The sequence below is a fragment of the Mastomys coucha genome, unplaced genomic scaffold (genome assembly GCF_008632895.1).
Source record: "Mastomys coucha isolate ucsf_1 unplaced genomic scaffold, UCSF_Mcou_1 pScaffold6, whole genome shotgun sequence".
NCBI lineage: Eukaryota > Metazoa > Chordata > Mammalia > Rodentia > Muridae > Mastomys > Mastomys coucha.
In genome coordinates, this window is record NW_022196912.1 from 56,358,948 (window position 1) to 56,373,430 (window position 14,483).

General features: G+C 41.3%; 1 protein-coding gene across 7 annotated transcripts in view; it reads left to right on the forward strand.

Moving 5' to 3' along the window:
• Nucleotides 1–14,483, forward strand: part of Dock4 (dedicator of cytokinesis 4) — a 411,188-nt gene that overhangs the window by 308,683 nt on the left and 88,022 nt on the right. For all 7 annotated transcript variants that reach the window (XM_031357369.1, XM_031357376.1, XM_031357375.1 and 4 more), the window contains exons 24-26: nucleotides 4,348–4,475; nucleotides 6,613–6,747; nucleotides 11,418–11,516. In XM_031357369.1, coding sequence (XP_031213229.1) covers nucleotides 4,348–4,475; nucleotides 6,613–6,747; nucleotides 11,418–11,516 — 362 coding nt within the window. The remainder of the gene's footprint in view (nucleotides 1–4,347; nucleotides 4,476–6,612; nucleotides 6,748–11,417; nucleotides 11,517–14,483) is intronic.

Consider the following 14,483-nt stretch of genomic DNA (forward strand, 5'->3'; position numbering starts at 1 on the left):
TGGGAGTCAGGGATGGTGATTTAAAGAATGGCGAGGAGATTGTAAATCAGCTTCTTTAGGGGCTGTGAGCATTGGCCCTGGCTTTGTCCCTGTTGCTAAATATTTGCTGATTTGTTTAGCAGGAATCTGTAACCACCACTTAACTATTTTCATGTTGAGAACACGTTATGTTTGTATTTGCTTGTTATTGAACCACATGTAAGACAAAGCCCATGCAGATGAGTGAGGCTAAGTATAAAGACCTGAATGCCTGTTCTGAGAAGAGACACGCCCCTATCCTAGGCCTTCTGAGTCCAGCAGTCTGGGGCAGAAAGGGAGAAATGAGCTGCCACGGTTCAATGTCCTAAATATGTTTGTTTAGACCCCAGAAAGATTAGACATGGAGAACCAACTGCCGTGCTCCCCTGTGTTAGCGATGTCCTCCACTCCCAGTGAGATGCTGTTAGGTCTCAGCTCAGGGCCGACAAGCTGCCTGCTTTAACCTCCAAACAGAGGACCAAATAGTTTATGGTGGCAATTCTGTACGAAAGTGGTCAGAAGGAATTTCTTTGTAGTGGCTCTCCAGTCCCTACCTGTAATTCTGTAGAATGATACAAAACTGTAATTGAAAGTAAGAAAGGGGCTGGGGCAGTCACTCACCAGTTAGAGTGTTTAATGCTTTTCTAGAGAAATCCTAGTTCCTAGACTTCAGCTTCCAGCACTGAAGGCAGGAGGTCCCCCCTGCCAGGAACAACAGTTCCAGGGGACCCCATACTTTATTCTGGCCTCTACAGACTCCCAACCAATGACACAGGCATATGGAAATAAAAAGTAAATCTGTTTCAAAAAGAAAAGTTTAAAAATGAGAGGAAGATAGAATATAATGCTATCTTAAAAGCATGTTCAAGGAATTAGTAGCATAAAATTAGGAAGGACATTTGATTAGATTTCTGTGCTAATTTGGTATTTTCAAGAACAAAAATCTTACCATGCTCGATGGATGCCGAGTAAAACTTGCTGGTTAGACCTGCTGTTCATGTTGAAAATGTGTGTGTGTAGGTCATAGGGGTGGTTTTGTTACATCTTTTTTTCTAATCAAGATTTCTTATTGGATGTCTACTATAAAAAAAGTATAATGTAAAGACAGTTATCCAGGAGTGGAATGAGATAGTAGGAGTGGGTTAAACAACAACAAAAGAAAAAAGAAAAAGAAAAGGAAAGGAAGGAAGGAGGGAGGGAAGATAAAGAAAGCTTATACTCATGATGTCAGGGCGCTAGCTTTCTGTTCCCTTTGCTCTGGCTACTTTATGCCCACCCCAACCCCTCCCTACCTGTTCTGCTTCCTCTCTCAGGCTTGTGCTGGGCAAGACTCAGGTCAAAGGCCTTTCCACACACCTTCCCCATCATAGAATCTTACTCAACTGCTCCTTCCCACACTTGTTCATACTCTCTTCTGAACTTTATTAGAGATTTACCCCCATGACAATGTAATGTGTTGGCCTACTCAGGATTCAGTCTCCGCTTTGCTCTCTTGCCATGGTTCTGGAGTTTGTAATACTGACCTGTGGTAGCTAGTGCATCACCTGTTTCTGTTTTTATACAGCACAGGTGAACTGTGTGTCTCCCTCGCTCTACCCCTAGCTCATAGATATTTTAACAGTTGGCTGCAAATCGAGTGTTTGAAAACCAAAGCCTGCTCACTGCTGGAACCTATCAGATGAGCTTTGCCTTCCCTTCCAATTAAACATTACTACATAGTGCTTTCTGGTTCTTCAGTTTCCAGGTTCATTTCCCTGGCTTTCTGTCAAGTAATTGCTTTGTAAATAGGTAAAGTTTCTATAGTGGGTGTACTCCTTACAGAAGGCCTGCAGTGACTTAGCTTACAGGTTTGAGTTTTAGTATTTCTTCCTTCCTTCTACCCCCCCTTCCCTCCCCTTCTCTCTCTCAACATAAGGCCAGACATCCTTGCATCCTTATACTGGTGCTTCAGCAGCAAGCAGCAAGAGAAATATGAATTTCTTTTTTTTATTTTATTTATTTTTATGTGTATGAGTACACTGTAGCTGTACAGATGGCCGTGAGCTATCATGTGTGTGACTGTTGGGAATTGAACCCAAGACCTCTGCAGGCTCCGCTCCCTGTGGTGTGATTCACTGTAGCTGTCTTCAGATGCACCAGAAGAGGGTGCCAGATCTCATTACGGGTAGTTGTGAGCCACCAAGTGGTTGCTGGGATCCGAACCTTCCGAAGAGCAGTCAGTGCTCTTTACCCGCTGAGCCATCTCACCAGCCCGAGAAATATGAATTTCTAAGCTCACCTCCTGGGTTGCATGCATTGGTTTATTTGTTTTCTCTTTTTTTTTTTTTTTTTTTTTTTTTTCGAGACAGGGTTTCTCTGTATAGCCCTGGCTGTCCTGGAACTCACTCTGTAGACCAGGCTGGCCTCGAACTCAGAAATCCGCCTGCCTCTGCCTCCCAAGTGCTGGGATTAAAGGCGTGCGCCACCACCGCCCGGCCTGTTTTCTCTTTTTGATCATCGCTTATAAAGATGGATGGTAAAAAGAACCACCAGGTACCAGTGAAATTTTCCAATGTGAAGGGCAATGGCCATAATGAAAACAGAGAAATAAATTATTTAAAGGAAAAAGATAATGCAGAGACTATCTCCCAAGCCCCCAAATTAAGTATACTGTCTCAGTGAGGTGCAAGGCCTAGAAGATGTGATACTGCAGAAATTCCAAAGTCCATAACACTGGACCTGAGCAAAGAATGAACTTTTAGAGAGAATAAGAAATTAAAAGGAAGTGAAGTGTAGAAGATTAAAATATGGAAATTGCTAGAAAAAAAATGGGACGCAAACAGAAAAATATGTAAGGCAAGATCAAGAGAGTCATACTGTCTTAATTAAGGTTTTATTGCTGTGAGGAGACATCACAGCCAAGGCAACTCTTGAGCATGTCATTGGGGCTGGCTTACAGTTCAGAGGTTTCGTCCATTATCATTATGGTGGGAAGCACGGCAGCATCTGGACAGACATGGTGCTGGAGAAGGAGCTGAGAGTTCTACATCTTGATCTGCAGGCAGCAGAAGGGTTCTGTGTGTACTCGGTGTAGCTTGAGCATATATGACCTCAAAGCTGGCCTCCACAGTGACACACTTCCTCCAACAAGGCCACCTCCTAACAATGTCACTCCCTATGGCCAGGAATTCAAACACATGGTCTATGGGGGGCCATTCCTATTCAAACCACCACACACACACTGTGAATATATTTGAAGTCTTAAGTGGAAGTAAATCAGGATAGCTTCCTCCAAATAAAGGACATCTTACAGCAGTAGTTCTCCACCTTCCCTATGCTGCTGCCCTCTAATATAGTTCCCTACATTGTGGTGACCCCCCCAACCATAAAATTATTTTCGTAACTACTTCATAATTGTAATTTTGCTACTGTTATGAATCATAACATAAATATTTGTGTTTTCCGATGGTCTTAGGTAACCCTTGTGAAAGGGTCATTCAACTCCCTAAAGGGGTTGCAATCCACAGGTTGAGAGCTACTGCTGTACAGGTTGAAAGGGCCAAAGCCAGGTATTAAATACACAGATACCATGGATACAGTAATTCCTCAATAACTCTGAGAGCTAAAAGAGAAAAGCAAAGCAATGCAAAAAAAAAAAAAAAATAGGTCTTGTAGCAAAGACTTGAAATCACATGACAGAATGAGAACATAATTATAATATATATATATGTATAATACATATATATATGTATAATACACACACACACATATATATATATATATTTGGTTTTTCAAGACAGGGTTTCTCTGTGTTGTCCTGGCTGTCCTGGTACTCACTCTGTAGACCAGGCTGGCCTCGAACTCAGAAATCCACCTGCCTCTGCCTCCCAAGTGCTGGGATTAAAGGCGTGCGCTACCACCACCCAGCCATAATTATAATATTAATCAGAAACTGGGTTGCAACTCTCCAGAAACCAAGGAGCAAGGCAGGAAATAAGAAAGCTATGAGCCTGTCTACCATAGTAGACATCATAGATGGTCTACCTCAGAGACAACACAGAAAACAGCAAGAGAAGCCTTTGATTTACAGCGTGGAGGTAGAATGCCCTCAGGATGGGGGGAAAGCTAGAAAAGAAACTAGCTGTAACTAAGAGAGGCCTCTTGACTATGGGAATGATGCATTGGGGGAAATTACGTCATCTTTAATATACAACGCATAGAGCTAGGGCCCCTGTAACACCATGTGCTGTTAGCTTAACAATCGAAATGGAATAAAAGTCATTGAGGACTCACTGAGGCTTGTGTGGGCCCCAGCAGCTGCGACACTAATGGCTCTCTCTCACACTACAGACTCGCGCTACATTCTCCTGCCTGTCGTACTTCATCATCTTCACATCCACTTGCAAGAACAGAAGGACTTGATCATGTGCGCACGTATCCTTAGCAACGTATTCTGTCTCATCAAGAAAAATAGCTCAGTAAGTACATGCAGGTCCAAGTGTGTGGTTCTCATCAAATGGCTTCTGCAAATACAATCTTAAATGTCCTCAAAGGAGTCACACAAAGGGGGAACACTCAGAGACTTGCTCTTCATCTGCAGCCAGGCTGGACGTCTTGGGTTTCTGCAGAAAGAGTTAAAAAAAATTATAAATAAATAAATAAATAAATAAATAAATAAATAAATAAATAAATAAATATTTAAGAACCCTGTGGGATTAGTGTAACCTTGAATAACCTTGCTCCCTAACATTGTGTTTCAAGGAAGAACTGAATACCAAGTAAGAAAAATTAGAAATCTCAAAGCCTCCCACATGTGTCTTTAATCTTGATGGGATGAAACACTGTGCAAAAATAAATGACTTCTTACAGGGAATGGCGGTTTGGGCCTGTTCTGGGAAAGGCCACATGATGGTGCTTAGAACTTGGGTCTAGCCCTGTGGAAATTCCAGAAGCAAAGGACAGCACCCAGGAGACTAGAAGCACCTTGCACTACAGCTATTACACAAGCTCAACAGTAGTCTTTTTGTTATGGCTTTGAGGATTCCTGCCTTGCTTGACTCTTGACACAGTATAATTATTGTGTGTTGAGAGTACAGCACAAAGTGAGAAAAATGGCATGTTTCTATATCCATGGAACAATGTCTGGGATTGATGTTCTCTGCTCAGGAGTCTGAAATGAAATTTGAATTAGGAAGGAAGTCCTGTTCTCTTTCTGTCAATCTGCAGCTGTTATTGAAACTTTGGGCTCATCCATAGCAGGATACAGAGAAGTTTGAAAATGAGTGCTGAGCCTCCAGTTTCCCCAATCCCACATTAATTTCAGCGCTACATTCCCTATTCTCTTTGTGTTTATGATCTGCTTCTGAAGATCAGGGGTAGGAAAGACATCAGGGAAAGTGATGGAGAGAGTGCCCTGCTGGTATGGAAGCTGGTGGTGCTTTAGAGAACCTATGAGTTCTGCATCTGAAAGTGTGATGAGCTGGGTATCCATGGCAGGGACACAGGTCGCTGTTCTGCCACCCCACAATCCGAGTCCACCAGTGACATGGAATGGGATGGAGCAATAACAAGAGAGAGAAGGCTTTTGCCCAGCTTTGAAACTCCCTCTCATTGTTTGATCACAAAGGACCAAGCCGTGCCTGACTAGAAGGGTTTTCCAGGTAACAGTCACTGTGAGTAAAAGCTAACCAGGTCACTAGACAGACAAAAAGCAAATAGCTATAGTAGAGATGTTTGCTTTGTTCTTCTCCTCTACTTAAATTTCAAAATTGCAGTCAGGTTTTAGCTAAGCCAGGGCTAAGGAATTTAGAGCTGAAAGCAGTTCCCTGGGAAAACTTTGGGAGTTTTCTCACAACTGTTATATAATTTATGTGTGCGTATATGTAATATATGTATGTATATATGTACATATGTAGATAACATAAACTTTTGCACATATACAAAATTGCACAGAAGTTTTTCCCCATGCAATTATGTTAAGAACCCATTCTTGTATGCAGCAGGCAGTGCAGAGATAATCTCTCTGGAGTCCTGAAGTGTGGACGGTATTAAGCATTTCAGGAAAGCCAATCCCTCTCGTGTCTACTAACCAGGATACTCATCTAGACTGCTCTCCAGTGTCTTATGTTTACACGTAGGCTTTTTTAAGAACCCACTTCTATGGGAATAGTCATTTGCATATAAACTGGTCTTGGAAAATGATCTGTGTGACTGCCATGCTGAGAAGCCTCGATGTAAGCACATTTAGGAAATCATACTGTAAGAGAACACCACAGCCCAGAGAGGCTCCTGCTTTGCCCAAGGCCATGAGTTCCTTAGGAGTAGGGCTGGACTCAGAATTGGTGTTTTTTTATACTGTGCCCCTTTTGTTTATATCTTAGCCTTTATTGCATAGCCGGAATGTGTGCTTTGGGGCAAGCCGTTGACTCTCTGAAGTTATGTTTCTCTGAAAGGCCTTTTTTTTTTTTCTGTTGAGGTCTACATCTCTTATTGCCTTAAGTTCCCTGAGTCTTTGATTCTAGATTTGGGAATAGACTCCCATTGTCCTTAAAAAGAGATTTGGTGCATGTAGAGGCAGTCTCCTGAGCACACTGTTTTTGATTTTTCTCTTCTAAGGAAAAGTCTGTGCTGGAAGAAATTGACGTGATAGTGGGCAGCTTGCTGGATATCCTGCTCAGGACCATATTGGAGATCACCAGTCGGCCTCAAGCATCCAGCTCCGCCATGAGGCTGCAGTTCCAGGATGTCACTGTAAGATCATAAGCATGTGGCATAAAGCATACATACAGGGCCTGGTTGTGCTTCTTAAAGGCCCATTCCCTTTGGCAATGGGTTGTAGTACGGCTATGGGAAATCTGGTCCCCTGGATAAACTGTGAGCATTGGTGGAACACAGACGGTTGCATTCACTGTACAAAAAACAAGATAGGACGCCTGTAGGCAAAGATGCTACCATAAGCAAGTCTGAATATCAGAAAGACAACCTTCATAGTCTTAGTGGTCTAAATCTAAATTAATCTATGATTTTAGATCCCAATTTAGCTTGATAGCTTTTAATCCCCCAGATTCTCTAAAGAACAAAGGATAGCTAGAACCAGAGACACTATGTGCTAATTCTGGATTTTTTACCTGGAATCATTAGGACCTTAACTTTTTTAGTCTTTAGTTTGGTTTTGTTAAATGAGAACATTTACCTTGGTAAATTCTGAGGGACCTTCAAGCTCAACTGTCTTAGGATGCTAGAATATCATGATTCGGGCAAAGTATATTAAGAAATAATGTTAGATATTTTACACATCCAGATCTGTATATGCTGTCTGTGTAAATACATGCTGTGTTTATTTACAACAGTGTGAAGGATCAAGTGCAGGGCTTCATGTGTATGTGTGGTAGACAAGTACTTTACCACTGAGTTATCCATATACATGGAAATTTCTCTTTTAAAAAACTCACGTTTAAAATATTTTTATATTAAGCACTATTCCCCTAAGCAAAAGCTAGCATTTGTAGCTGTAGCGGTAGATGCTGTAACATTCGCCTGTAAATCATGTCCACAAGTGGTGATTGAGCACTTGCTGTTAGCTCCAGTGATTCACTGTGCTGCTTGGGAAGGTTCAGCTCTAGATACAGATGGCTTTCGTTTTTACTTAAACTCTAGGAAGTGTGGGATCCTTAGGGAACTTTGTGGAAGCAGAGGCAGAAAGAGTGTAAGATCCAGACGTGGTGGAGGACACCAAGGAAGCAAGGCCTTCTAGACACCACAGAGCTATGAACTCACAGAGACCGAGGTAGCATATACAAAGCCTGCACGGGTCTGCACCCGCTGGGATCCTAGAGCTAAAAGGACAAATGGACACGCGCCCCAACCCCTAAGGCAGAAGCTGTCTTCACCGGATAGACACTTGCAAATGAAAAATTCATTTTCTTCAAGGGAATTTTAGTGGGGAAACAGTTTTCTTAAGGGTAGGCCCCATGCACAGGTGTAGAAAACCAACACAAAACAAACTCCATGGTATCTTTGGAAGTTCTTTGTCTCGTAATGTTAAATCAGAGCATTCTTTTTAGTGTTATAGGTCCTTTGTGTAAATATGGCTTTTCTCTGTTTCCCGCGTGAGAGGAAGAAAACTAGAAGTGAGGTGAAGCTATAAACTCTCAAAGCCTACCCTGAGTGATAGACCTCCTCCACTCAGGCTACACTTCCTGAAAGTTTCATAGCTTCCCCAAACAGCGCCAATAGCTGGGAACCAAGGATTCAAATACAGGAGCCTCTGGCAGACACATTTCATCCAAATCACCACTACAAGTAAAGTTAAACTATCTTAACAAACTAAGATTTTTACATGTATACACACACACACACACACACACACACACATATATATATAATATACATATATGTATATATACAAATATACTTGTGTATATATATGTGTATGTGTATATATGTATGTATATATACATGTATACACACACATATATTATATATATGTATATGTATATGTGAGGGGAAGGGGAAAGGAAGGAGAAGTCAATCAACCCTAGTACTAGTAAGATGGCTCCATGGTAAAGAGCACTGGCTGTTCCTCTAAAGGACCCAAATTTTATGTACCCATATGGCAACTTACATCATACAATATATTTACTTAGGAAACATTGCAGTTAATAAGGTAATGATCATATCCAGTGCTTAAAAGTCAATCAGTGTTTCCTGTCCATCCCTTTAATCATTTGGCTGGCTGAGATCATTTTACACTATCTAAATAAACACCATGGTAGCCTGAGTGGAGGAGGTCTATCACTCAGGGTAGGCTTTGAGAGTTTATAGCTTCACCTCACTTCTGGTTTTCTTCCTCTCACGCGGGAAACAGAGAAAAGCCATATTTACACAAAGGACCTATAATGCTAAAAAGAATGCTCTGATTTAACATTACGAGACAAAGAACTTCCAAAGATACCATGGAGTTTGTTTTGTGTTGGTTTTCCACACCTGTGCATGGGACCTGCCCTTGATAGAGAGTGGCAGCAACAGTCTGGAGCCGTAGCAGGGGACACCCTCAAGTGCTGTGATTCTCATGCGAGTCCCATGAGTAGGACTCTTAGCCCTGTGTAGCTCTTATGCATGACTAGGATGCCAGGATTCCTCAACCCTTGTCTGCATCCAGTGTTACAGCTTCAGGGCTTGCAGTGCCTATGACCATCTGTGGTAAAGACTTGACAACTCTCTGGAACTTTTTCACTAAGCATAGCTGAGTTTCTCTTCTCTGGCTCTCGGGAGCCTTCCGTTCTCCATCAGCCTCAGCTGTCTGCTTTCTCTCCTTCTCTCTACTTCCACTACTCTTACTTGTGCCTCCCTTGGCTGCATTCGTGACTTCTGTGGCTGTCTCTTACCGCTATAGCCACTGTCACAGCTATCACTGCTCAAGAAGCAGCTATGGCCAGCCCTTTGCTGGTATGCGGCTGCTGCTGCTGCTGCACAAAAGCTTCCTGGCCTGAAGCTCTCCCTCTGTCAGCTGCCACTGAAGCAGGCCACTCTGCAGCTTTCGCAGCTCTGTGATGCCAGTTGCCCCTCTGCTCTGCCTCTTCTCTACCTCTCAGGTGGCCAGCTGTTTTGGTGTTTCTGTAGTTCAGAGTGCTGGCTAATGCTCTCTCTCTGCTACACTACCTGCTGTTTTTTTTCCTCGTGTTAATAGTCACACATGCTCAACTAAAAAGAGGTGAGAGTAGACAAGATACGCCTTTTATTTGACCTAATATCGTAACACCGGAGGAGATAGAATGGGAAGTTGTTTCCTGGCTGCCTCGTAAGATGAACTAAACAGTCTGCTTGTCTAGCCGGGGGTGAGGTATTTGCGCCAATCACAGCAAACTTCTCAGGCAAATGAAGGCTGTGTTTGTACCTATTATGACCTTGTTGTTGTTTGTTTTGTTTTTTACACAGCAGGTTCCTTAGGTCGCTATGCTAAGCTACAAGTGCCCACCTACCCCCTACACCCAGCTTAGGCGGAAATGGCTGTAATGTCACCTAAAGTTCTCTGAGGCTTGTGATATCAAAATCACATCTGTACTACAACAACGATAACCTTTTCTTTATATTTTCTATCTCCTGTATGAAGTTTACGGAATTCTTTTGCTCCTTGACAGGATAGTGTGTTGAGCCTGAGAGGTAACTCTACTAGTCTGTATTAGTTATTGGGTATCACAGAATACCTAAGAAACAGTTTATAGGAGGAAAGATGGGTTTGAGTTCAGGATTTCGGAGTTATACAGACTGTCATAATGAGACAGGGGTTGCAAGGAGGCTCAGTCCATAACAGTGCGAGCTTGCCTTGGTGGCTGTCCACACCATGCTGAAATAGGAAACAGAAAGCAGAACTGGAACCAGGGAACAGGTCAGAGTCTACAAAGGCTTGCCTTTAGTAACCTGTTCCTACCAGCCAGACTCTGTTCCTAAAAGTTCCAGAGCCTCCCAGAGAAGGCCAGCCCTGGAACAAGTACAGAAGCCTGGAGGGAGGGGTGTTCAAATCCAGACCATATCGTAACCCATATGCATTGTTTAATTATGTGATTATTAAATATGAACTCATGAAATATTGATTATATGATTATGGAATATTTGCCTTAGTGTACAGGGGCAACTGTTTGACATATGACTAGTGACTGCATGTGAAGAACCAACATGAAATGAAACTCAGATTTCTCTGACATAACCATTGAGTTGTATGCTTGGGATTCTTGTGGAAACTGGTAGAAAGACATTTGACTGAGCTCACCTGACTGCCTGAGCTGTAAAATCTACTTCTTGCTCATTTAGTCTCCAGTTTTAATGTTATACTATAGTCTTTTCCACATACATTCAAACCAATCTCCCAATTAAAATGGGCTTTTGTGTGCATTCAGTTAGCCGGTAGTTGTTTCTCCTGTTGTGTTTCCATTGCTTTATATCATTTCTCTGTTTAAAAGAAGGTAAGTTCTTTGTTGAACAAATACGATTTCATTAAAATGATAATTTCATGTTAAATTGTATTAGAAAATGCAAATTATAGCAATTTATCACTCTTCAAATCTAAGGATGATGTGTGCACTTTCCTTTTTCATTTTTAAGCATTGGACTTTTTAGGCGTTAGGCACATAGACCTCAAACACAAAGAGTAGCTATCAACTTAAAACCATTTTCTAAAGGGAGACTGAAGCCAGCATTATGCATTGTATGGCTTCTTTTACCTGCTGAGTGAAAAGACCAGTGTGCTGATGAGTTGAAGGGGATCTTGTAAATTCAGAGAAGGAATGTGAAGTTAGCAGAGATAGGGATGATTTGGGATCATACCGACTTTGTAAAGTGTTCTCTTTGAGGGCAGTTTGTATTAATTTTTTGATGTTGTCTTATGTCCTTCCTTTAAAATATGGCCATTTTTTTTCCCTTAGGGGGAATTTGTTGCCTGTCTCCTTTCCCTATTACGACAAATGACAGATAGACATTATCAGCAACTTCTGAATAGTTTCAATACTAAAGAGGAACTAAGGGTAAGTGATGTTTGCCTGGTTTATTTCTCCTTTTACTTTCTCTTGTCCTGCATCACTGTTCTGAATGGTTCTTGGCAATTGCTTTACCTCTTCCCATTAAGTTCTGTTTTTTATTTATTTATTTTTTTTGTCAGTTGTCTTAACCAATCTTCTTTTCTCTATTGGCTCTTGAGAATTCTTTTACTTAAACAAAGCTATTAGCTGTTATTTTGGAGAAAGGCTTCAGATTTTAATCACGTCTCATCAAAGTATGTAAACTAGAAACAGAAAAGTTTCCCAGGGAGGTCTTGGCTGAGAGTGAGAAGTGGAATTGTGCTCCTGATTAACCTGCTGCTTGGGCTGCAGGTAGAGCAAGTGGAAGAGCTCTTGCCCAACATTCAGATGGGACTAGGTTCATTCCTCCAGCACTGTAACATGAATGAATGAATGGATGGATGAATGAATGAATAAATGAATGAATGAGCAAATTAATGAAACATCATTTTAATGCCATTTAATAGCACATACCTCATTAGTCTATTTTTCACATTTATTAGAATCTGGATTTTGTTTGTTTGTTTGTTTATGTGACTTTCTTAGCCTCTAGCCACTTAGGTTAAAATTCCTTGATGGAGAGATGGCTCAATGGTTAAGAGCACTGACTGTTCTTCCAGAGGTCCTGGGTTCAATTCCTAGCAACCACAAGGTGGCTCACAATCATTTGTAATGGGATCCGATGCCCTCCTCTGGTGTGTCTGAAGATAGCTACAGTGTACTCATACACATAAAATAAATAAATAAGTCTTTTTAAAAAGTATTTTTTTAAATGCCTTGATGTTGAAAGCTCTGGTTGGTTCATTGCTCTGAGGTCATGTCTTGAGGTCTTTAAGCGATATATGTTCACTGTGTGATAGAACATAAAGCCTTGAGAAATAGCATCGTAAAGATCTGGGAGTGGAGATGGGCATTCTTTTAAAAGCATGGATAGTTTTAAGAAGGGAGTTTCACTGAGTTGGCTCATCCAGCCTTGCTATGAGGGTTTGTGCCTAACCTTAGTGTATCTTGTTATGCCACGTTCGGTTGACAGCCTTAGGAGGACTGCCCTTTTCTGAAGGGGAACAGTAGAGAAGTGGATTGGGGGGGGGGTTGTGGAATGAGAGGCGGGAGGGGAAACTACAGAAGGAGATGTATTGTTTGAGAGTATAAAGGTTTTTTTAAACATTCAAATACAAATGACATATAAATGAACAGTTCTTGATTATGAGCCAAGTAGATTTTGTAAAGGTTACAGTGTAAGTAAAACAACAAAGTTGAAATACAATAAAATAGAGAAAAGAAGGGAGAGATGTGATCACCTTTGTCTGGTTGCATAACTGAAAATGTAGTAGCCAAGCTCCCAGTAGGAGACAGAACAATGGAAAGGCTCTGATGTAGTGATCTAAGCTACTATAATGGGAGTCAGAGTTAGTTTCAGTTGTCAACTCAATACATCCCAGAGTCACCTAGGCAGAGGGAGCCTCTGTTGAGGAAGTGTCTAGATCAGATTGACCTGTGGTCAGTGGCTTTGAGGCATTGTTTAAGTTTTTAGTTAGTGTAGCAGGGCCCAACCCACAGTGAGAAGCACTGTCCCTAAGCAGATAGACCTGGGCTGTATGAGAAAGATCACTGAACTAGCCACAGAGAGGATGCCAGGAAAAAAAAAATGTTCCATTGTTGGTTTCTGCTTCCATTTCCTACCTTGAGTCCTTGCCTTCATTTCTCTCAATGATAGACTATAACATGTAAACTAAAATAAACCCCTATACAAAGCATATTGGGACAGCCTGAAATAAAGACAGTTGTAGAAGCAGAGTCCTAATAAATTTGGAAATTTGAATTAGCATGTTTTGATGACTCATCAAAAAAAATTTTTTATCTTCAGCCCCCAATTTTTTTTAAAGGTAAAGGTGGGGACTAGGGAAATAGCTAACAACTGTCTGTAACTCCAGCTCAAAGGGTTTTGATTAACTTTTTTTTAGTTAAAAGTGTGTGTGTGTGTGTGTGTGTTGGGGGGTACTCTTTCCAGACTTTCTAACCACTAGTTGGTTGTTGGTACCATTTCACTGAATGGAGATATAGAAGGAGTAAATGTGAAGGTTTGGGAGCAAAATAAATCAGAATTTTAGCCTGAATTTAGTTACTTAAGGGATATTGAAAAGGGGATGTTTAGTAGACATTGTCTAAAGTTCAAGAAAGAGGGCAGAGCTGCAGATATAGACTTGAGAACTATGAGCCCTGTAATAGTCCAGGAGTAACAGAACACTAAGGAGCATGCATAGTTAAACGGATCTGCCTAGACTCAGATGTAGTATGGACCAAGAAGTAGTGAATCAGGAAAAGGCCCACAGATGCTGGGAAACCAGATGAGCAATTCCACTGTAGTGATGCAATGGGAGCCACAGTGCCATGGATTGAAGAATGAACAAAGAGTGTAATGGGAGAGATCTTTGCATTGTTCAAAAATAAGGCAAGGGGCTATGGAAAGAGAGGGTGATGTCAGAGGAGTATTTATAGATGAGGTAGACAGATGTTTAATAATTAGAACTGATATAGATAAATGCTAAAGACAAAATAGTGAGGTAATTGCCCACAAGATGTCCTTAGAAGTTGGCAGATGAGTAAAGAGTGAGGGAAACTCATCTTTCCTAGCCTAAGACTAAAAAGGAGACAACTGGAGAAAATGCAAATTAGAGGCCATTGATTTGATTTACCTACCAAAAGCTAATTATCTGATTTTAATCTGCATATTAAGCATCCAGATATCACCATCTAGTAGATTAGCTTACCAGTGCTCTGTTTTGGGTCAAGCTGAGATAGCCTAAGTTAAGTCCCTCAAAACTATCTTGCAATATTTACAGAAGTTATAACATTGATCTGTGATCCCTTATCGAAAGCCCTTACTATCAGATGTCTTTTGGAAATCAGAATTTTTCTTTTCTTTTTTTTTTT